The sequence below is a fragment of the Prosopis cineraria genome, unplaced genomic scaffold (assembly GCF_029017545.1).
Source record: "Prosopis cineraria cultivar Desert tree isolate PC_DT_omini unplaced genomic scaffold, ASM2901754v1 PC5, whole genome shotgun sequence".
Classification (NCBI taxonomy): domain Eukaryota; kingdom Viridiplantae; phylum Streptophyta; class Magnoliopsida; order Fabales; family Fabaceae; genus Prosopis; species Prosopis cineraria.
This window is the reverse complement of record NW_026555336.1, coordinates 37,715,244-37,738,105: the sequence shown is the minus strand read 5'-3', so window position 1 is coordinate 37,738,105 and position 22,862 is coordinate 37,715,244. Positions and strand designations below refer to the sequence as shown.

At 34.0% G+C, this 22,862-nt stretch overlaps 2 protein-coding genes across 6 annotated transcripts; one reads left to right on the top strand and one right to left on the bottom strand.

Moving 5' to 3' along the window:
• Positions 1 to 7,222: 7,222 nt before the first annotated feature.
• LOC129312042 (protein PAM68, chloroplastic-like) lies at positions 7,223 to 8,191 on the bottom strand. The gene is made up of 2 exons (XM_054954598.1): positions 7,990 to 8,191; positions 7,223 to 7,879 (listed from the first exon to the last, which is right to left on the bottom strand). The coding sequence occupies exons 1-2, from the start codon at positions 8,035 to 8,037 to the stop codon at positions 7,325 to 7,327; spliced, it is 603 nt and encodes a 200-aa protein (XP_054810573.1). The 5' UTR covers positions 8,038 to 8,191; the 3' UTR covers positions 7,223 to 7,324.
• A 3,059-nt stretch (positions 8,192 to 11,250) lies between these two features.
• LOC129310613 (uncharacterized) lies at positions 11,251 to 20,634 on the top strand. 5 transcript variants are annotated; one of them, XM_054952506.1, is made up of 4 exons: positions 11,251 to 11,401; positions 12,098 to 12,352; positions 12,725 to 13,000; positions 19,352 to 20,634. In XM_054952506.1, the coding sequence occupies exons 2-4, from the start codon at positions 12,118 to 12,120 to the stop codon at positions 20,140 to 20,142; spliced, it is 1,302 nt and encodes a 433-aa protein (XP_054808481.1). In that variant the 5' UTR covers positions 11,251 to 11,401; positions 12,098 to 12,117; the 3' UTR covers positions 20,143 to 20,634. The 5 variants fall into 5 exon arrangements, with proteins under 5 accessions (XP_054808481.1, XP_054808482.1, XP_054808483.1 ...); XM_054952507.1 differs by having other exon boundaries at positions 11,252 to 11,401; positions 11,612 to 12,307; XM_054952508.1 differs by having other exon boundaries at positions 11,252 to 11,401; positions 11,612 to 12,352; positions 12,800 to 13,000.
• Positions 20,635 to 22,862: the final 2,228 nt, after the last annotated feature.

Genomic DNA, 22,862 nt, shown 5'->3' with positions numbered 1-22,862 from the left:
AGCTCAAAATCTCCGGTAAAGCGTGTTGGTGATCAGACCATATATGTGTTAACTTTATTGATGTTGTACTTTTCAAGCCAACAAACGTAAGTTGTGAAACATTATGCTATAATATAATAATGAGTTTGAAAAGTGACACTAAAGTTGTCATTCAGGCGAGGCAAAGCAACTAGATCTCTGAGAATGTGTCCTCAAGTCTCTTCTTTTCTCCTCTTTCTCTATTTTCAATGCTTTTTTAGGGTACTTTGGTTTCTCTTTTCCATGGCCTTGTTTCATATTAAAAACAAAAACACAATACTGCTATTTATTACCATCCCAGTCCCCAATGTGAAAAGAAGAGACATCAGGGGGGTGCAATGTCCAAACCCACCATTCAAAGTTCTGATTTTGAAAACCTAACCATCCGTACATCTTTGCCATGTAAGAATATTACTCTTGTCCTGTTCTATTCATAAGGAGAAAAAAAAAAAAAAATCTTATTTATAAAATATTTATCAATTTTTAATATTTTTTATATATTTACTCTTATTAAATATTTTAAATAAAAATATTAATAATAAAATTTTAGAATATTTATTGAAGGCACAGGTAAAAATTTGTTAAATTTTAAAATAAAATTAATAAGATTTAAGATTTTTCTTGATTCTAATAAAACATGTTGGAAGTAATTTATAAATAGAATTAGAAGTAATACTTTCAGCAATCCATAAGAGCCAAGTCTTATTAATTATTTATACTTTGTATTTGTATTAAAATCTTTCTTCCTCAATTAAATAAATCTTTTTGAATTTAAACTACACATAAACATGGTGGTAAAAACTATATTCTCTCCGTTTAAAAATATAAATCATTTTTTTAAAAAAATATAAGGTATTTTTAATCTTTTAATGTGTAATTATTTTTTTTTTAAAATACTCTATTAATGAATGACTTTATATTTATTGTAAGGTGTTTAATAAAAGTAAATATGAAAAGATATGGTTAGTTTGAAAATAGATAACTACTTTATTGAGGTGAGATTTTATTAAAAATATATTATATTTTTGAATGGAGGAAGTATATAAAAAATGTGCATTTTATAAATCCTGTTTATATTTTAATTTAACTTTAATTTACTTGTTTTATTAAGTTGGATGAGCCATGAATATAGGTGTATTTGATGTGATGGGCGAATGTTTAAGTAAAAAAATAAAATTAAACTAAAAATACGTTTTGAAATAAAAACATGTGTTGTTAATATTAAACATATTGGCGTACAGTTCATAAAAAATCGTACAATTCATAAACATTATTAATATTAATATTAATACGTGTAATCTATAAAAAATCGTACAATTCATGACTATTGACAACTCATTTCTCATGCTCTATGTGGAATCTAAATCTATTTTGAATAGAATTTAATGGATGCAACGTGTAATTTACTGTGGAAATTATTTAAAAAATTGAGGCATAAGTGTGTTTGGTCACATGAGCGTTGGGAGTTTAAACCAGGAAATATTGTTGTTATGCTAGTGTCCTTATGTCTAGGTCTTATTTGTGTGGTCCCTCCAACAGGGTAACCCAAAGCAAAGGCAAAGTTGGAAGGATTTGCTTACCCTCAAGGGAACACCCTATCATTATCACCTAAACCATCTTTATCACACACCGTCTCGTATTTAAATTTCACCTCAAGTTTGTGGAGATTGGTACTATTTCATAGAAAGGGAATTGGCATTTATATTTATTTGGATAATAGTGCCAATAGCATTAAAATTGTTAAAATACTTTTTAATCTATCTAGTGAATTTTTTTTTCTCGGTAAGTAGATTACGAAATATTTCATTGAATAGAAAAGCAGTAAAATAGTATTTCATTTTAATTGCGTTAACAACGCTTTATTCGTAACATATTCCTGATTTTTATTCAAAAAAGAGTGATTTCTCGCAAGCAATATACTCCCCTTATTTAAAAATATAAAATATTTTTCGAGGCTAGATATTTAAAAGTATTAAAATATTTTTTAATATTTTAAAATATAATTAAGGAAGAATTTCAAATAATGATTAGGAATGTAATGTAATTGCTAGTGAGTCCCAAAAAGTTTTAAAATTTCAGTTAAATCTAGAGGAATAAAATAAAAATAATTTTAAATGTAAAAAAATTAAAATACTCTTTACTTGTTATGCAGAATCACTAGTTATTAATATTCTTACTTTACTTGTTAATTTACTAATATAAGTTACAAATTACATGAGTTGACATATTAATAATTATATTAAACTTAACATCAGTTTAATTATAAGCAGTAACATCAATTGTTAAATTGCTAACCTTATTTGTTAATTTACTAACATTACTTGTAAATTACTGATAGGTCTTGTAATTTACAACTTATGTTGATAAATTAATAAATAAATTTAGCAAATTAACAACTAATGTTACTGCTTGTTTGATAAATGGATGTAATTATAAGTGATATTGATAAATTAATAAGTGAAGTAAAAAAATTAATAACGTAACTAGTTATTTTGCATAACAAACAAATGAAGGGCACTTTAATCTTTTTACAGTTAAAATTATTTTTACTTTTATTTCGTGAATTAAACAAGAATTTTAAATTTTTTTGGAACCTATTAGTAATCATGTCACATTCTTTATTTTTATTTAAAATTCTCCCTATAATAAATGTGCTTTTATCAAAAGAGCTTGTAATAAATAAGTCATTTTATATTTATTTTAAAAAAATACTTTATTAAAGAAGATTAAATATAAAAAGATGGTATTAGTTTAAAAATAATTAATTAATTTATTAAAAAATAAAATTTAATTAAAAATAAAGAAGGGAGTATATATTAATGCTATTTTTGGGCACCAAAGAAATGGCACCACTGGTGATTATCGAGATCAGAAAACACGTCATGGTTTTATCGTGCAGGGGGATGGGGGGAGGGCCCATCACAGTGTGCCACGTGGAATGTGTGCTTCGAGTGATTTTCTATTGTGACCTTGCATCCAAAAAATAAAAATAGCATTGGCAAAAAAGTTAATTGGCGATTTAAGGGTGTCTAATTCTATTACCATTTCCATAGAACTAGGAGATCAAAGCTTGAATTTCGATGGCCACGGGAATAAAATGATGAGCAAAACAGGACATGGGTGTGGGACCGGAATAGTTCTCAACCAGAAGAGAAGCCTGGTCCAACCAACTATTGGAATAGACTTCCATTTCTTTCCATGTAGTCACATTCCCTCAGACCAAATGGGCACTCTCTAATTTCATTCCTATCTCACAGCTCATACAAGTAATTATAACTTATATGCTTTGTAACTGTAATTTGTTAGTATAATCTATATAATCGATAAACTTTTACTAAAATTATATGATGCTTTTTTAATTTTTATTTATCATTGGCATGTGTGTGTGTGTGTGTTTTTTTTTTAATTGCACTTCGTGTACTGACATGTATAATTTGGCAGTTTGTTGAGCATTGAAATGACATGGATTGCACATTGGTGATATTTTATGATAAATTATATTTATTTTAAACATGGATAACACATCACTATAAAGTATAAACAAGTTATTCGAACGCACGGTTCAAAATCTAACATTTTTCCAAATACAAGTTACACTATTTATAGGGGATTAACGTATTCAATCCTCTATAAATTTTTTATTGAGTAATCAATCTTTAGAATTACGATGAACTTTGGCAAACGTTCTTGGAGATGATATGTTATTGATATGACAATAATATTTAATAATAATATAGACTTTAATTAAAGTTGACCACAACCGTATTTTAGAGGAATTGATTTTTAATTAAAAAAATTAAAGATACTGACTCGAGCTGACCACGATTATGAGAATCAGTATTATATTTTAGCATCGGTGTAACGCATAATTCATGTCTTATCTTTAAAAAGTTTTAATCTAGAAGAATTAAAGTACTCGATTTTGGCAACTTAAATTTTGATGATGACGAGTTAGAAGAAAAGAAAGGCGAAGGGGAGACAAAATAAAGCCGTGGCCTTGGCTCGGGGTTAGGAAGGAGAATTGACGGGGAAATGGAAATTAAATGAAATGTGGATAACACGAATATTCAGTTTGTTTTGATTCTTCGTGATCAGGATAGGAATCTCAATAAAGAGTAAAGGGAAAAATACATAAATAAAAAGTAAAAAAAAAAAGAAAAGAAAAAAGAAGAAGAGCATGTACCTGAACAGCTTTCAACAAAGAAGAAAACATGCAATATGCATGCACCTTTTTTAACCCCTTGAGTAAACCGTGCACTGTGACTGTGCAAAAGTCTTTCAGTTTTGTCTGATCCAATCCAACTCGAGATGGTTTTAGTCTTGTTCAATTTGTATAGTCACTAGTCTTTCAGGACCAAAAAAATTAAAAAACCAGACTATTTTTTCGGGTTGGATTGGACAAGAGGCCAGGCATCCGGACCACTTGGTCCAATCCAGTCCTATTAATTTTTTTATTATAATTAATTTATTTTTGACAAATGTTTAAAGTGTAATTGATGCTAAGGAGATGATTGTATAAAGATTTATTAAGTTTGTTTCTAAATTGTTATTGTAATATAGTGTTGTTGAATTTTGTTGAGTATTGTTTTTGTTAAAGTTATAAATTTAAATAATTTAGACTATAACAGAAATATTTTTTTTCTTATTGTTAGAAATTATTATGGATTTATTATTATTATAAGTGTTTTTACTATCTTAATTGAGTTTATTATGTTGGAATGGATTATTGCCTCTCATAGAATAAAAAGAAGGAAAAAAAGCTAAGTGAGTACTGGACTGACAGGACCAGTCTCCCAGTCCTATGGACCAAGTCCGGTTCTGTTAATCTTCGGGTTATCACTGGACAAGACTGGACTACGGGTTGCCTAACCCAGTCTTTTTCATGAAAGAGATCGGACTTCGGGTTAGGGTGAAGTCCAGTGCCGTCCTGTCTTTTGTGCAGCCCTACCGTGCACTATAAATACTTTTGTTAGCAATATATATATATATATATATATCATTTTCGCTAATTTTTTAAAAACATTTTTAATTTTAGATTAATATTATTTCTCTGAAATTTGTAATTAAAAATTGAAATTTAAAAATATTTAATTTTTAAGATAAGTAAAGCCTTACTTTGGTGTTTTAGTAAATGATTACGGATTGAGTTTGGAATTATTATCCAAGTGATGAGCACAAAAATTTGGACCAGACACATTAAGGTTAGACGGTTTAAGTTCAATTTGATTTTATTTATAATATTTTAAATAATTTTTATTTAAATAGACATATAATTTAAAATAAAACAATCATCAACTGCAAATTTATGAAAAAAGAATATATTATTTAAAAATTATAAATTTTAAATTCATATCATTTAAATTGGATTTGAACAATCTAAATCTCACCATGGCGGTGATGCGCCGTGAGTGCCCAAATCCATCCGGTGCTTCGAAATTTAAAAAAATAAATAATCAATTACATCAACAAAAGCTGACAAAAAATTATAAAAGTTTAACACAACCACTAAATTAAAAAATTGAAAGTTTAAAACATAAATTAAATTATAGGGAATATGGGCTGCACAAAAGACTGGACGGGCACTGGACTTCACCCTAACCCGAAGTCCGGTCTCTTTCATGAAAAAGACTGGGTTAGGCAACCCGTAGTCCAGTCTTGTCCAGTAATAACCCGAAGATTAACAGGACCGGACTTGGTCCATAGGACTGGGAGACTGGTCCTGTCAGTCCAGTACTCACTTAGCTTTTTTTCCTCTTTTTATTCTAGGAGAGGCAATAATCCTTCCAACATAAGAAACTCAATTAAGATAGTAAAAATACTTATAATAATAATAAATCCATAATAATTCTAACAATAAGAAAAAAATTTTTTTGTTATAGTCTAAATTATTTAAATTATAAACTTTAATAAAAACAGTACTCAAAAAATTCAACAACACTATATTACAATAACAATTTAGAAAACAAACTTAATAAATCTTTAGGCAATCATCTCCTTAGCATCAATTACACTTTAAACATTTGTCAAAAATAAATTAATTATAATTATAATAAAAAAAATTAATAGGACTGGACTGGACCAAGTGGTCCGGATGCCTGGTCTCTTGTCCAGTCCAACCCGAAAAAATAGTCTGGTCTTTTTAGTCCTTTTGGTCCTGAAGGACAGTGACTATACAGACCGAACAAGACTGAGACCATCTCGGGTTGGACTGGACCAGACAGGACTGGGAGACTTTTGCACAGCCCTAAGGAATATGTACCGAGAGAACAATACACACATTGAATTAATAGAGGGTAATGAGGTCACAAATTTAAAAATATAGATTGGAATATAAGATAATGTTTTATCAAGTATATAAAGTAAAAATTGATACATTTTCAACATAATTATAATATATATATATATATATATATAAAACTATAAGCCTTCTTTCTTCTATTGGGGATTCTTTTGTAGGGACGAAATTTAAACCGTCAATGTACCAAGCCCTTTAAATAAAAGAAATTGAGTTGGGTGCAATTGGAAGGTTAAAGCAAATTGGTTGATCTGCAAAGCGATGTTCGGAGATGCTCATGATTTATTTGGGTCATATCCACTTTTACAGGTGGCGGAAAGCGACATTGAACACCATTCATGTATGCCCAACATCATCCATCTAATCAAAGTTTTGGTGTAAAGATTGTACTTCTTCTCCCTTTTTTTCGGTGGCAAAAGGAAATCGAAGTACAAAAGGCCCAGGCCCGAGATACAAAACAATTCCAGACTTATGCCACACTTTTTTTTCCCCCTTCTTTTAATACAATTATTGTTATTTTAATTAGATTGTTGGATTTAAATATTTCGGGTCTAATTAAGATTATTTATTATAATATTTTCCCCACTATCCACAAGGTTCCAATCCTCAATCTTGTTCAAAAAGATCATTCGTTTACATGCTGTATTAAATTTTCTTTTATTTAACTATCACTTCTTTTTTATAAATAGACGAGGAGATAACATTTTACACGCCTTCCACTTTAAAGGATCAAACTCCTAGAATTTACTTATTTGCAACTGGATAGAAGATAATTTGACTTAACCGAGTATAGAGGAGAAACTGTTATTGGGTCTGAGCAGTCTCTCTTTTCATCCATTAAATCTTTTTTTCTATATTTCTCTGTATTATTAGTATCCAACTCCCCAATGCCATGGAACGAAACTGAAGTAATGGTAAAACTAAAACATGCTGCTTCTTCCTGGAAGTAGATTACATTAATCAAACATGAGCAAAAAAGGCACATGAGGGAAAGACAAGAACAAGGCTAGTTTACTTTCCCTTGGCATTAGATCCACCCCAAATGGATTGCCAAAACACAGGCCAATTCTTCTGGGCCTCAGTCCAGCCCAAAAGTGAGCCTTCCCTGAGTGGGTCCCAGCTGGAGGACACAATCCCATAGCTCACTCCCAACAGTGCGGACCCGAAGAAGAAGAAGGACACAATGAAGGGCACCCAAGTGGGCACATCAATCTTCAGCCCAACCTTGAGGTAGTAGAAGAATGGGAAGAACATTAGCCCTATTGCCAGAGGAATCCCAACTGAGAATCCCATCCTGCTTATCATCCTGTTGGTCACTACTTCAGGTATCACACCTCGCTCTCTCGCCAATTCTTCCTCTTCCTCCTCATCTTCTTCTTCGTCGTCGTCGTCGTCGGATTCTCTTTTCAGCTTGTTCTTCTTCTTGCTCTTCTCCGGCGAAGGTCCGAATCCTTTCGGACTCCTCAACGTAGCGCATATCGGTGCAAGGCGTGAGAATCGGGAAGATTCTGGCATTTGAATCGGGAATTGAGGCTTCACTGTGATTTCAAATTGATTGATAACTTCCTGGAGAGAATCACAGACAGAATTGAACGATCGAAACAAAACCTAATTCCTGAATTTAGGAATAAAACCGGAAATGAAAGTTAAAAAAAAAAACCGTCCGAAACGGAAACCTTGTGAAGTAAGTATGGATTGGAAAATGCTGACGCAGATGCGGCCATAGGCTTGTGTGGGGGGCGTTGTCAGGCAAAGACGAAGGGAAGAAAAGACATGAGAGGAGAAGCTGTGTTGAAATGCTACTCAGCACGCAAGGATGGAGATGGAGTTCGCGCTCCACACAGATTACCAAACGGATAAGGTTATGATATGGGTCCTGGATTCCCTCTAGGATGCATCCCCCGCCTTGAAACGTCGACGTCTGCTGTTTTAACACTACACAAAAAGTTTCTCTTTAATAATCTGGTAAATGTTAACGGCATCTTTTTGCTCAGAAAAAAAAAAAAATGTTAACGGTATCTGAAATTGGAGTACGACGGGAAATTAGACTGCCATTTTTTAAGGCAAAATTTAACTTTAGGGATACAGTTTTTAATGGAAATAACAGTTTAATTTAATTTCTATAATTGCTGGACTAAAAAAAATTATAAAAACTGAGTATTATATAGTTAAAATTTTAAAAAATAAATCAATATAAAAAATATAAAAATTAAAAGTCATGTTTTCTTTTAAATAAAATTCTAAATTAAAATTTCAACTAACACGAAATGCTTTAGTGGAAGAGGTTATTTTTCATGATGTGATAAATTAATATTTAAATTTTTATTAAGATAAGTATCTTATATTTAATATTTAACTACACCTCGAACATAATTATTTTTTATAAAAAAATTACATGTGAGCACTACAAAAATGTGAGAACATGCTTCCACGGTTAAAAAAAAGGTAAAGGTGTTTTGGCTCACAAAGAATCAAAGTTTGTTATAGCCTCACACTTGATTTAGTTGAAGCAAACTAGAGCCTTTTGTCTTAGTGTCTTGCTATGTGTGAAACCCTTTCAAATCATATTTGAATTGGCCTTTAAAAAGCATCCAATGCTAAGCACAAAAAAAGTGCTTTTTTTAATATTTTTCATTTTCACACGTTTTCAACAACCATGATCATTTATTTGAGTGTTGTTAATGATTTTAACAACCTTAAATTATATATAAGGCTTTATTTAAATGAGTAGATAATATATTTATTAAGTATTAAGTGATTTGCATTCTTTACTAATATTTCCATCAACTTTATGAAAAAACTTTCAAAAATTTATAAGCTTTCATTGTTACATATTACTTGCTAATAAATTTCTCATATTATTTTTTATAAATAGGTAGGAGTGTTCATGAGACAAAATGAGACTATGACATTCCTATTTTGTGTTTAATCTAAAAAATAATTGAGCTTGATTTTTTTATCTTTATCTTGTCTCGTTAAGATTTGGAATGTAATCAGGACATCCTAATAAAGCAAATGTGAGAGAGAAACTTTGATAATAACATTTATTGAAATGTTAGATTACACAACTTTTAAGTAAAACTAAAATAACAAGAGTAAATAAATTACAATAATTTAAGTTCAATTATCAAGTTACATTAATGATAATTACAAGTCCACAAATAAGACAATCAATAATAGGCATAAACTCATGTGAGGAAGATGCAATCGTGGGTGGCAAATAATCTAACCTTGTACATTAAGGAAGTGATGAGATTTTATAGAATTGATTTACGCCATCATCTATTATTTGAATAGTAGATAATTTGGTTTCAGCCAACATCATCAATTGTTAGCGAAGAATGCTATGACAATTAACCAATAATAAAGGGAAAAAGACGCAGCTAGATAAGCATTGCATAACGTTGAGCTTTGCAGGAATATATCTTCACTATTATAGATTTCATGAACCACGTATATATTTGGAGAGAGAAGAGACAATGTTTGAGTCGGCGATGAAAATTGAAGAGTGAAGGCTGGACGAGCGAATCATACACTAAACCTAAATGAAAAAACATATATGCATTATATAAGGGATGGAACGATGCATCCTGAGGATGATCCCTAGTCTTGTTGCCTTTTTTTAACTTCATTTCGTAAAGTGATGTCCTAATTTTTTTTTACGGCCCACGATAAATTCGTCCCTACATGACCGGGATAGACATAGACAACCAATATGGGTACAACCTCAAATATCTCTATAAATAGGTACAAATGTAGTAATTAATTATAGCATGTGTTTGGTTTTCTGTCGATCAAACATTAATTTATCAGTTATCACAAAAAGAAAATTAATTCATTAAATGTTCATTTAGCAAAAATTAATTTAATAAAAGTTAACTATTGCAATAAAATTTGTCTTTGAATACATTTTTTAAAATTAATTTAATAAATTGAAAGTTGTTTGAATTATGTATGATGAAAAATTTTGAATATATAATTACTAAATGAACATTACTTTTTATGATTTATAATTTATATCATACAAAAACTTCATATTAGAAATGTTTAAAAAATATATGTAATAAAAATTTTAAACAATATAAAATTCAATATGTTAAATAATAAGGATAAAAATTCAAAAATTGATATACTGGATAAAAATTTTATAAATAGTCAATATGCATTAATATTAAAAATTAATTAAAAAATAATCAGGGGTAGCATGATAATATGAAAAAATATATACATATTTTAACTCTCTTATTAATACCCCAATTTCAAATGCACATTTCAAAAATTACTCCAAATTTCATTCATTAAATATACTTTCATCCACCTTCTTAAAGCACTTTTGAATCGTGATTTCATAAAAAAAATCTAAAAAGTTGCAAAAATATTTTTTGAAAGCTTAAAGTAAGTTACCTAAATGCAAATTAACCATTTTTTTTAAAATCAATAATATTAAAGAAATGAATTAATCAATTTTCATTTGTACAGAAAATGCCGATGCAAGGCCACACATGTCTGATTGAAGCTTCGACTTTAAAGAATGACCAGGGAATTATAGAGGCTTAGAGCCACGAAAATCGTGAGGACCAGAATATATGACAATTTGCTAAAAACAAAAATTGAAATCCCATTTCTGTTGATGGTGTTATTCTATTGGGTTAAAGGAAAAACTGCATTTTCTCCTTTTTCCCCCTCAATATTTTATTTTTTATTAATTAATAAATTCTTATCAACGTTTTCATCAAGGGCAAGTTGATATTACCCTACATTGTCATTTTGAAATGAAATATATATAATTTAATTTGTACATTTAAAATTAAATAAATAATGAATTATCCAACTCATTCTCTCTACAAATTGCATCTGCGATCTTGTTAATTAAATATGCTTTTCTCTGTCCCAAAAAAAAAAATACTTCAAAAGTTGCGTGGGTGTGTTTGCGTCGTGTGTACACACGCATATTATATTTAATTTAAGCGTAATTTCTTTGTTGGAACGCCAAAATCCAAACGCCAAGAAATGCACTTCGAAGCTTTCTCTGCTCTTTGCGAATGAAGAGCCTGTTGTAGTGATTTCGTTTCAAAGCAGAATTTTATGGTAAATGCAACGCGATAGTCTTGATTATGGCTTTAGCTTCGTTCTCATTGTCTGCCTTCTTCACTGTTATCAAGTTGCTCTGTCTTCTAACTGTGTCATTATCGCCTGTGCAAAACCTCAAGATATCTTTCCTTTTGTTCTTCCAATCTTCGAGCTCTCTAATACAGCAACAAAAATAGTTACAGTTCTTAATGGTTTTTGTCATTTCAGATTCTTCAGCAGTATTTGAGTAGTTTCATTTGTCCAGCTGAAATTGTTGAACGTCAAAGGAGTACGAAGCTGGGCTGATTAAAGTTGTTAAAATGCTTCTGAGAAAAGGAAGCTAATGCCCAGAACACTATCGTTTATTAACTCGAGGAAGAGAAGATATCGTTAAATTTAAAATAATAGTTGATGATGATCCTATTTGCCTTTTATTTCTCCACCATGAGAATCTATTTCAATTTATTATTATGATGTGCTTTCATGTAGAACACATTGTTATACTTTCCTAGGAAACTAATGAAGTTGGCTGAAAGAAAATAAGTGGGTGGGACCGGGGGAACTGTGGAATAGAATCAAAATCTGTGAACTCTCTTCCCCTGATTGATCTATGTGTTAATTGACTTATCAAGTCCTTAGTTAAAGATCCTGAATTCTAGAGGTAAATTTTTCTATTTAGCTATGATGCAATTTCTTGATTATCTCTTTTTACAGGTCCTAAATTCCGTTGGATTATGAAAGGGTTGGTTGAAAGGTACAAAAGATGGAACCGGGTGCATCCAACTTATGGAGCTTTTTGGGGGATTGGCGTGGGCATAGGTTGTGGTATTGGTTGGGGTCCTGGTTTTGGCCCTGAAGCCATCGGCTATGTTGGAGCTGGTTGTGGCATTGGATTCGGTGTTGGATTCACTCTGGCTGGCCTAGGTATTGGTCTTCCAGTCAACTTTATCTTCCAAGTTCCTTATAACGGTAATAATTTATATTCTCAAACTACTGCACTAACGAAATTGTTCAAAACCTGTATTTTGCTTGATATGCACAAAGAAGTTGTATGGTTTATTGTTATCTTACATTTCCTGGCATCTTAGCTTTTGTGATGTTTCAGATGTAATTCAAAACAGTTCAATCCTATGTCTTTAATATCTTGGATGGCAACAAGCATGTTAGACACTAGACTACTATACTATGAATCACAAGCTTCTTGTATAATTCCTGACCTCTAATATACCAGGACAATAATAGTGTACCCTACAATTCCAACATGTCTTTTACACTAAAAATGTAATATTCCTAGTCTTTAACCCATTGGACCTTCCCCCCTCCCCTTTTTTTGGGATCCAGCTATTATGGCAACAAGAGGCTCTGCATTGAAGTTGGCACGGTCAAGTAGTCCTCTTTCAAAAAATCATTTTGCAGGAGATGGCTGGACTGGAATTGCACCTCATGTCTCCGAACTGCTTAGAGAAGCAAGTGAGAAATTCTCTAGCTTTAGGCAACAGCATTTATCAGTTAAGGGCACCGATCTTTTTGCAATGAAAAATAGCCTCCCATTACTTGCTACATCTGCTTGTGAAAGTTTTCGAGCATTGAATACTCAGTTTTTCAGCTTGCGCAGAGGTATCATTGACAATCATTTTTCTGTTTTGCATTGATTGACGAGTTTTGCTTCTATTATTTCGCTTTTATGGTTTCCCTTTCCTTTCCTTTTCTATTTTTCTTTTGTTGATCATTCTTATAACATTTCAGACTGAGACAAATAATTAACTTTTTTTCCTAGTCCAATATTTCCCTTTTGGCACAATGCTCATTTGTCCATTTTCAAGCTAGAGTAAATAAAATTACATCAATGCCGATCCTTGTTAAGAACTAAGGAAAGCAAATAAATTTATTAAATAAATTAGAGCAAGAATCTCACTCTAAAAATATTTAATAGCCAGAGTAGGAGAATCTCCAAGAGAAATCGTATTTTATTTTCTGAATGTCTAGCTATGATAGAAGCTAGTCCATTTATAATGCCGGAATTTGAGCAAAATAATCAATAAATAATAAGAAAATATCCCAACATATCTGGGACAATAACTGACTCAAACAGAAATTGACTCAAACAAACTAAACATGATCAAAAGTTGATCCATTTATTTAGCCAACTAAACTGAAAATGAATTAATTAAATAAAAAGCAACTTAATTCTGCAAAACTAACTCTAACTTCCTCCCCTTTCTTCTCTGATAAGTCAATGGTGGACATTGATGTTGACGCAGCATGCTATCAGTACCTCCTCCTGAAAAATAGACTTGTCCTCAAGTCGAAAAGTGGGAAATTGAATGGCTATTAAATCATAGTCTTCCCAGCTTGCATCTTCAAGAGGACGGTTATCCCATTGAATTAAAATTTCCAGAATACCTCCTAGTGTCCAGTATTGATTCAGTACCTTTGAGGGAGTGAGGAGGAGCTCCAGATTTGCAGAAAGAGGTAAAGGTGCTGGTGGTGAAGATGGTTGTTGCCCATGAGCAGGCTGAAGTAGGGAGACATGAAAAATAGGGTGCACCTTAGACTCAAGAGGCAAGTCAAGCTCATAAGCAACTGTTCCAATACGCCTCACAACTGTATAAGGTCCAAAAAATTAGGGGGACAATTTTTCATTCTTTCGTCTAGCTGAGGACTTTTGGCGATAAGGTTGAAGACGTAGAAAAACTGCATCCCCTGGTTGAAATTGAAGGTCCTGCATATGCTGATCTGCTTGTGCTTTCATCCTATCTTGTGCTTTCTTTAAGTTATCATGTAGTACTTTGAGCATGGCGTCATGTAGCTCCAGTTGCTCCTCTAAATCTGCAACTAATGTTTCTCCCTTAACATAAGGGCACAAAGGAGGAGGATCACGCCCATAAACCAATTTAAATGGAGTAGTGTTTGCTGAGGAGTGAAAGCTGGTATTAAATGAGAATTCAGCCTAACAGAGAAATTTACTCCATAATTTAGGTTGCTCACAACTGTATAAGGTCCAAAAAATCAGGGGGACAATTTTTCATTTTTACGTCTAGCTAAGGACTTTTGGCAATAAGGTTGAAGACGTAGAAAAACTGCATCCCCTGGTTGAAATTGAAGGTCCCGCCTATGCTGATCTGCTTGTGCTTTCATCCTATCTTGTGCTTTCTTTAAGTTATCACGTAGTACTTTGAGCATGGTGTCACGTAGCTCCAGTTGCTCCTCTAAATCTGCAACTAATGTTTCTCCCTTAACATAAGGGCACAAAGGAGGAAGATCACGCCCATAAACTGATTTAAATGGAGTAGTGTTTGCTAAGGAGTGAAAGCTGGTATTATATGAAAATTCAGCCCAACAGAGAAATTCACTCCATAATTTAGGTTGCTTATGAGCAAAGCATTGTAAATAGGTCTCCAAACAGCGATTTACTACCTCGATTTGGCCATTGGATTGTGGGTGATAAGCTGTACTCATGTTTAAGTGTGTCTGGCTCAAGCGAAAAAGTTCTTGCCAAAAAGCACTTAGAAAAATGGTGTCACGATCTGAAATGATTGATCAAGAATACCATACAACCGTACAATCTCTTGACAAAATAAACCAGCCACATTTTTTACAGAATAAGGATGTGACAAAGCAATGAAATGGTTGTATTTATTGAGCCGATCAACCACCACCAAGATAACATCAAAACCCCTAAACTTTGGGAGCCCTGTGATAAAGTCAAGAGATATGTCCTCCCAAATTCACTCCGGAATAGGGAGTAGGTTAAGGAGTCTAGCAGGAGCAAGAGTTTCATATTTATGTTGTTGACAAATTAAACATCTTTGTACAAAATGTTTAACATCTGTTTTCATACCTCGCCAATGCACACTTGATCCTAATCACTTCAAGGTCTTTAGGAACCCTCCATGACCACTTGTTGGAGTCACATGTGCTTCTTCCAAAAATTTAGCTCGTAATTGAGCATCATTTGGAACCACAAGTCATCCCTTGAAATATAATATGCCTTCCACCAAGCTGTGATCTGGGTGAGATTGTGGATTTGTTTGTAATGCATCCACAATAGCTTTGGTTTCAGGGCCTATCATTAATGCTGTAGGGAGTTGCTGTAAGGCATCTGCTAAAGGGATGACAATCTGGAAAAAATCAGCATGTTGAGGCCTTCGTGATAGTGAATCAGCTGCTGTATTGTCCTTTCCTGCTTTGTATATGATGGTAAAATTGAAAGGAAGAAGCTTGAGCATCATTCGCTGCTGGGAATTGGTGAGGGTGTGTTGTTCCAAGAGGTACTTAAGGCTGCAGTGATAAGTTTGGACATAGAAATGATGACCAAGTAGGTAGTAGCGCCATTTTTGAATTGCAAGCACTAGAGCCAACAGCTCCCTATCATATGTGGACTTATACCTGTTGGAAAAAGAGAATCCCTTGTTGAAATAAGATATTAGATGTCCTTCTTGAACGAGGATAGCATCCAATACCCTCCATTGAAGCATCACACTGAATGGTGAAAGGAAGATGAAAGTTTGGTAGTTGCAACACTGGTGTGGTGGTCATTACTAATTTTAATGCCTCAAAAGCTTTTTGTGCCTGTTCAGACCAATAAAAAGAATTTTTCTTGGTTAGTTCAATCAAGGGTCTAGCGATAATACCATAGTTTTTGACAAAACGCCTGTAATAACCAGTGAGCCCTAGGAACCCATGGAGCTCTTTTACAGATTTGGGAGCGGGCCATTGCACTACTGCATTTATTTTCTCAGAATCCACTTCAACCCCTTGGGCAGAAACCATATGGCCCAAGTAGTTAATTTGAGTCTAGCCTAACGAGCATTTTTTTGCATTGGCAAAGAAGGATTGCTTCTGTAAAATTGAAATACTGCGGTTAGATGCTGTAAATGCTGTTGGGGCGAAGCGCTGTACACTAAGATGTCATCAAAAAATACCAACACGAATTTTGTAAATAAGGCCTAAATAAGTCATTCATAATAGATTGAAAGGTAGCTGGTGCGTTAGTTAAACCAAATGGCATAACTAAAATTCATAGTGGCCTGAGTGAGTGCGAAAAGCTGTTTTGTGTACATCCTCTGGTAGAACTCAAATTTGATGATATCCAGATCGTAAATCAATTTTTGAAAAGTAGCCAGCCCCATGCAACTCATCTAAGAGTTCATCAATATTGGGAATAGGGTACTTATCTGGTATGGTGATTTGATTAAGACGCTTGTAGTCAATGCAGAGGAGCCACAAACCATCCTTTTTACCAATGAGTAGCAAAGGACTGGCAAAAGGATTAGTGCTAGGTCGTATCAATCCATATTGTAGCAAGCTCTCAATTTGAGCTTCAATCTCATCCTTCTGGTAATGAGGGTAACGATATGGCCGTAGATTAAGAGGTGTAGCATTTGGGAATAGCTTGATGGCATGGTAATGATCTCGAGGTGGTGGCAGGCACCCTGGCTTAGAAAAAATATCAGCAAAATCATGAAAAATTCTGTCAATATTCAAGTGTCCTGATGCATCCTTCTCATTTGATTCCTGAGTAAGAAGCATGCTATGGAGATGGACAGAAACATCATTGTTAGTAGGTAGGCCTTGCAGCTTATATTTCTTCCCATTTAGCTAAAAAATCATAAACATTTTGTTCCAGTTAGCTTGCACAGTGTTCAGTGACGCCAACCATTTAATACCCAGTACCAAATCAGAACCACCCAAGGAGAAAGGGTAGAAATCTTGCTGAATAGTTAAATCAGAAATTGTTACCTTAACCTTTGGGCAAACCTGATGGCATTTCACTCTACTACCATTACCAATTTGAACTCCAAAAGTTGGAATCGTCCGCACAGGGAGCTGCAATTCGGATACCACTGCGTCTGAGATGAAATTATGCGTGGAGTCGCTATCAACTAAAATCAGGACAGTGCAACCCTTGAGCGTGCCTTGAAGTTTCATTGTGGCTGCCGAATGCTGTCCTAGAATCGCATTAAATGAGATTTCAGCCCCCTCTGGCTCCATTTCTATCTCAGCTCCCTCGTGTAGGGGAGGTAGAATTTCTTCACCTTCTTCAGAAATTTCCAGCAAAGAAAAAGAAGCATTGTAGCGATGCCCAGGTCGAAAAATAGCCCCACACTAGAAGCACAGACCCTTATCTCAGTGGTTTTGATGTTCCGCATCTTCGGGAGAGATTCTTGCAGCTGTTAAGGAGTTGTTAGGAGTAATTGAGGTCGAAGAAGCTGGTCGGGAGGGATACGCAGACGAAGCCAATGAAAGGGAGTCTCTGGAATTGCAGGAAATCACGTGCAAATTGGGACTGATTTGAGCGATTTTGGGAGTATGAGGTATTGGGCCTGGGCCCACGTGAATTTTGAGCCTTTTTCTCAAATTCCAGGGCCAAACTTGCAGCTTTAAACACTGTTCTAGGTTTCTGAATGCATGCATCAGCTGTTAATTCTTCCTTAAGGCCACCTAGAAAAATACCTAAGAGGCAGTGCTCTGGCCAGTTGCGAACTCGTGCTACCCGCCTAGTAAATTCTTGACGGTATTCCTGTACCGATCTAGTTTGCTTAATGGTCGCAAGGTGCTCATTCGGATTTTGATATTCAGGAGGCCCATAGTGCTCTTGTAATGTCTTGACCAGCTCATCCCAGTACAACAAGGTGTGTTCTAAATTTACCCATGAGAATAAATCCAACGCATCTCTTTCTAGACTCATTGAAGCAACATCAACTTTCAAATCTTTCGGTGTTTGATAATACCGAAAAAAATTTTCAGCCTTCAAAATCCATCCTCAGGGATCTCCTCCACTAAATTTTAGAAATTCAATTTTTGTATAGGGTGGATGTGGGCCCCTTTGGTCATAGTCATCTTCACTATCATCTTCCCAGTGTGAGCGCCTATAGTGACTCTCCATGGTTCGCTTGCCTCTACTCGTTGCAGAAGCCTCAAGGGCCACTATCTTCTCTTTCAACAAATCAAGTGTCTCTAATTTAGAAGCGATTGCTGATAATGGGTCTTCTGAAAATGGATTGACTACAGATTCATTGCGTGGGGGGTTATTGGAGGAAGTGGTGTTGGGATCGATGGTTTTTTTACTGGAGCATGTGGTCACCATGTTGATCGAACGTGGCTTGGATACCAAATTGTTAAGAACTAAGGAAAGCAAATAAAGCTATTAAATAAATTAGAGCAAGAATCTCACCCTAAAAATATTTAATAGCCAGAGTAGGAAAATCTCCAAGAGAAATCGTATTTTATTTTCTGAATGTCTAGCTATGATAGAAGCTAGTCCATTTATAATGCAGGAATTACGGCAAAATAATAAATAAATAATAAAAAAATATCCCAACATATCTGGGACAATAACTGACTCAAACAAAAATTGACTTAAACAAACTAAACATGATCAAAAGTTGATCCACTTATTTAGCCAACTAAACTGAAAATGAATTAATTAAAAAAAAGCAACTTAATTCTGCAAAACTGACTCTAACTTCATCCCCTTTCTTCTCTGATAAGTCAATAGTGGGCATTGACGTTGACGCAGCATGCTATCGCCCTTGAATGAAAATCTTCCATTCATGTAAATATTGAATTTATGGTTTGATGATGTAAAGAATATCCATTTCACGTTGCATATTTTTTTCCCTTTATGTTAGATTCCAGCCACATGTAAAATTATGTATTTTAGACAAGCTTGAGGAAATTTTTTAGAAAAGATCCGGCCTTCAAATATTTATCTGGTTTGTAATTGAAAATATTTAATTTACACTATCCTATCTTCTATTTTTTTAGTTGCTGATTTAATGGGACTAGAGATTTCCTTATTTTTCGATTCTATTCTCAGATTATATCATAATAAGAACCAGATGCAGTGCTAGTGCTCTGTTCTTTCCTCCATCTCTACTTTATATTTTTTTCGCTTTCTTCATGGTATCAGAGCAAATTCTGATCCAACCATGATTCAATTTGGTCATGGCTTGATTGTTGAAGGCCTTGAGAGTCAGAATTCCATGACTGGAACCTCATCTGCCACTATGCAGCACACCTTCTGCCAAGAGCCCCTTCCAACATCCAAAAAACCAGCTCTGGTTCTTATCACACCATACTACATAAATGGCCGTAACTACCTCCAGTGGTCATCAAGCCTGATATGGTCTGCTAGTGCCAGAGGCAAGGCAAATAAGCTTACTAGATCTGCTGCTCTGTCTAGTGTTGATGATGCTAAATATGCTACCTGCGAGGCTGAAACCAGCTTGGCACTATCTTGGTTGATCAATTCAATGACAATAGAGATTGGGAAGAATTTCTTGCTGTCTAAAATTGCTCATGGTGCATGCACAATAGAAAAGGCATCTTGTTCCTCAGTTAATAATAAAGCAATTCTATTTGGCATTGAGTGTTTTCTCCATGATTTCAGGCAAGGCAACCTAGATGTAACCCAATATTATAATGTACTACTAAGACAATGGCAAAAATGGGATCTTTACGAGATTCATCAATGGTACTGTGAAACTGATGCGCAATATTACAACACACTCAAAGAAGAAAAGAGAGTGTATAAATTCTTGATTGGCCTCAACCCCATCTTTGAAGCAATAAGAAATCACATCATGAGTCTGGATCCGTTACCTACTCTTGAAGAGGTATTTTTCGTTGTTAAAAGGGAAGAAAGTAGAAAGAGACCCACACCCAATACTTCTACTGCTTATGCTGCCCCTGAATCATCAACATTGGTAGCAGAAGGTGCTCGTTCTGATGACTACAAATTGAAGAAAATCTGAGAGACCATGGTGTGAACATTGTCACACAGCAGAAGTATACTGGAAACTTCATGGGCAACCAGCAAACATAAAGGGTCAAGTTGTTGAAACAAAATTAATGGAGATGGATTCATGGTGAAATTGGAAGAAAAGCCTTGGCCTTAATCAAATTACTCCAGCAAGTAGCACTTTGTGATGTTGCACAGAATGACTGGGAACCAACTCTAGCAAACATCAGGAAATGACATTGGTGTTGTTCTTGTTGCTCCTGCACAGGTAACCCATCACTAGCCTTAAACACCAAAGTCCGGAACAACAATACTTGGGTGGTTGATTTTGGTGCCTTTGATCATATGACTAGTAAATCCTCTTGCCTTGAAATGTTCACTTCATGTATTATAAGTTGACAGTAAAACCGGCTGAGTGAGCACCTTCCAAAGGGTTTGGTTATGGGTACAGTTCAATTGTCAGATACTTTAATTTTAAGAAATATTTTGTTGGTTTTTTAGGTAACTTGCAATCTGTTTTCAATTAGTAAACTGAAAAAGGACCCCAATTGGGTTACTAAGTTTTTCACTGCTAATAGGTCGTAAGTAGATTCTCACTATAAAGTACAACACAAATTGAAACATGAATCATAAACCACCATGAGGCCATACTAAGGATTTCCCTTAACTCAAAGGATTCGATTTTCTACATACTTTTACGTATTGCAGCCAAATTTAATACTGTCAAAGTTCTTCCTTTAGAGGCTAACCATAAATGGCCATTGCACCAATTTAATGCAAACAATTCCTTTTCCATTGGTGACTTGGAGGTAAGCTAGGAGAAACACAATAGGAACTACCTGCAAGCTGTGTTTCAAGAAGGGTAATCCTCTAGTTGATACTAAGATTTTAAACGCTAGTTGGAAAACTCATTGATTTGTTCCATATTAGAACTGACATTTGCTTTCCTATTTGTATCGTTAGCCAATAAATGAATAGACTTGTTGAAGAATGTGTGGAGAATTCTAAGATATCTCATGACGATACCGCAGTAAGTTCATATTCTTTAAGAAGGAAATGAGAGAACTGTTGATGTGTACACGAATGATTGGGTTGGCTCTGCAAGAGAAAAAAGGTCTGCAATTGGGTACTACTTAGGGAGATGTTTGAAGATTTGAATAGTGAGCTTGAATAATCAACATCCACCTTCCAAATTGACGGCGAGTGTTAGTTGTCATGAGAAGTATTCCATATTCCTTTACAGTATTCTAAAGTAATATTTGTTTATCTGGTTTATTTTCTTCTCTTTTATTTTTGCTGTGCCCCTTGTATCATCCTATCACTTAATTTGTTTTTAAGTTGGGTTAGATACTGATTTGTTCACTTTTTTTTCCCGATTTATTTTTGATTGTTGTCTCAGATATATCATAATAAAAACTGGATGCTGCACTAAGTGAACTGATCTTTCCCCTTCTCTTTTCTCTATTTTCTCTCTTTTTCTTGCAAAATTTCAGCTGTTGCAGTGGTAAACAAAACTGAAACACATTTGCATTTTTTATCTGCTGGGAAAGATGAATAGTTATACAAAATTATGAGGTAGCTTTTCCATTCGACGTTTACATCTTGTGACAGTTTTCGATCTTATATGGATAGGGACCAGAAGGTCCTCATTGGTTCGGTTCTTGAGGTACATATCTCTCTGTTTCCACCCTCTTGTGGGAGAAAATAAGATAATTCTCCAAAACAGTTACGTTTGAAAGCAAAATCGGAATCTGTATATTTCATAAGAAATTTTGCTGCCTGACTTTCTGAACTCCAGTTGGAAAAATTGAGACTTTGAAAAAATGCAAATGTAAATTTGCAAATGAAACATCGGATCCATTTTCGATTTCATCTTAAAATTTTCATATGTGGGAATTGGCATCATTGGAAATACTAAATTATACACTCAAACCCGAGTCTCTCTCTCTCTTCGTGTAAAACATGGATAAATGGCTTTGATTGATGTTCTTGCCTTGACTCGATTGGAATTGAATTCCCGGTTAGTGTGAGGGTCGATGATCTCATTTTGGATATAAAAAATGAAAATTGTTAGAAGAAAACACAAATGACAAATATACAAGTGGAAATTCTTTATTGGATTTTCATATATATTTTTTAAATGGCTTGGCACGACATGAAAGACGAACGAACGAACGATGCCCTCCACTATACAAGAGCTGAGATTCTACTGGATTCACTGCATCGTTACAAACTTGTCCAATAATCAATATTAATAATATGAAATACATAACGAGTCATATAATTCGTAAGCTGCAAATAATATAACCTATTAAGCAGGCATGGACCTTAAGTTGACGAAAAGAATTTTGCAGACTGCAGAACATGAGCCAAAATTATTTATTCGCCCACGGTCACATACTTGTATTCCCGCATTGACTAAAGGCAGTTTATCAGGAAATATATTAATTCTAATTCTAACTGGTTTTAAATATTTTCTTCGTTTCAGCAATTTTTTTTTTTTTTAAATCTTGGGTCCTTCATTCTGCATAAAGCTAAAGGTACAATAATCACCAACAACCCTGAGGAAGCCATTTAAGTAGCGCGCTAGCTGTCCAGCTTGGCGGGCAGGCTTGACCAGATTCCATTGTATTTATGAAGCTGTGGTTCCTACTTTATGCCTTGAAATAACACTTTAAGCTAACACATTAATTACCAACAACCAGCATTGATTTCTCATTTACAAGGATTAAA

What these genes read in the sequence shown, in the direction of transcription:
- LOC129312042 (XM_054954598.1), bottom strand. Translation starts at nt 8,037, where the DNA reads ATGGCCGCATCTGCGTCAGCATTTTCCAATCCATACTTACTTCACAAG. An exon ending in ATCCATACTTACTTCACAAG is followed by an intron (nt 7,880 to 7,989) that starts GTTTCCGTTTCG and finishes GATTCTCTCCAG; the next exon opens with GAAGTTATCAATCAATTTGA.
- LOC129310613 (XM_054952506.1), top strand. Translation starts at nt 12,118, where the DNA reads ATGAAAGGGTTGGTTGAAAGGTACAAAAGATGGAACCGGGTGCATCCA. An exon ending in CTTCCAAGTTCCTTATAACG is followed by an intron (nt 12,353 to 12,724) that starts GTAATAATTTAT and finishes TTTGGGATCCAG; the next exon opens with CTATTATGGCAACAAGAGGC. An exon ending in GTTTTTCAGCTTGCGCAGAG is followed by an intron (nt 13,001 to 19,351) that starts GTATCATTGACA and finishes TGATTGTTGAAG; the next exon opens with GCCTTGAGAGTCAGAATTCC.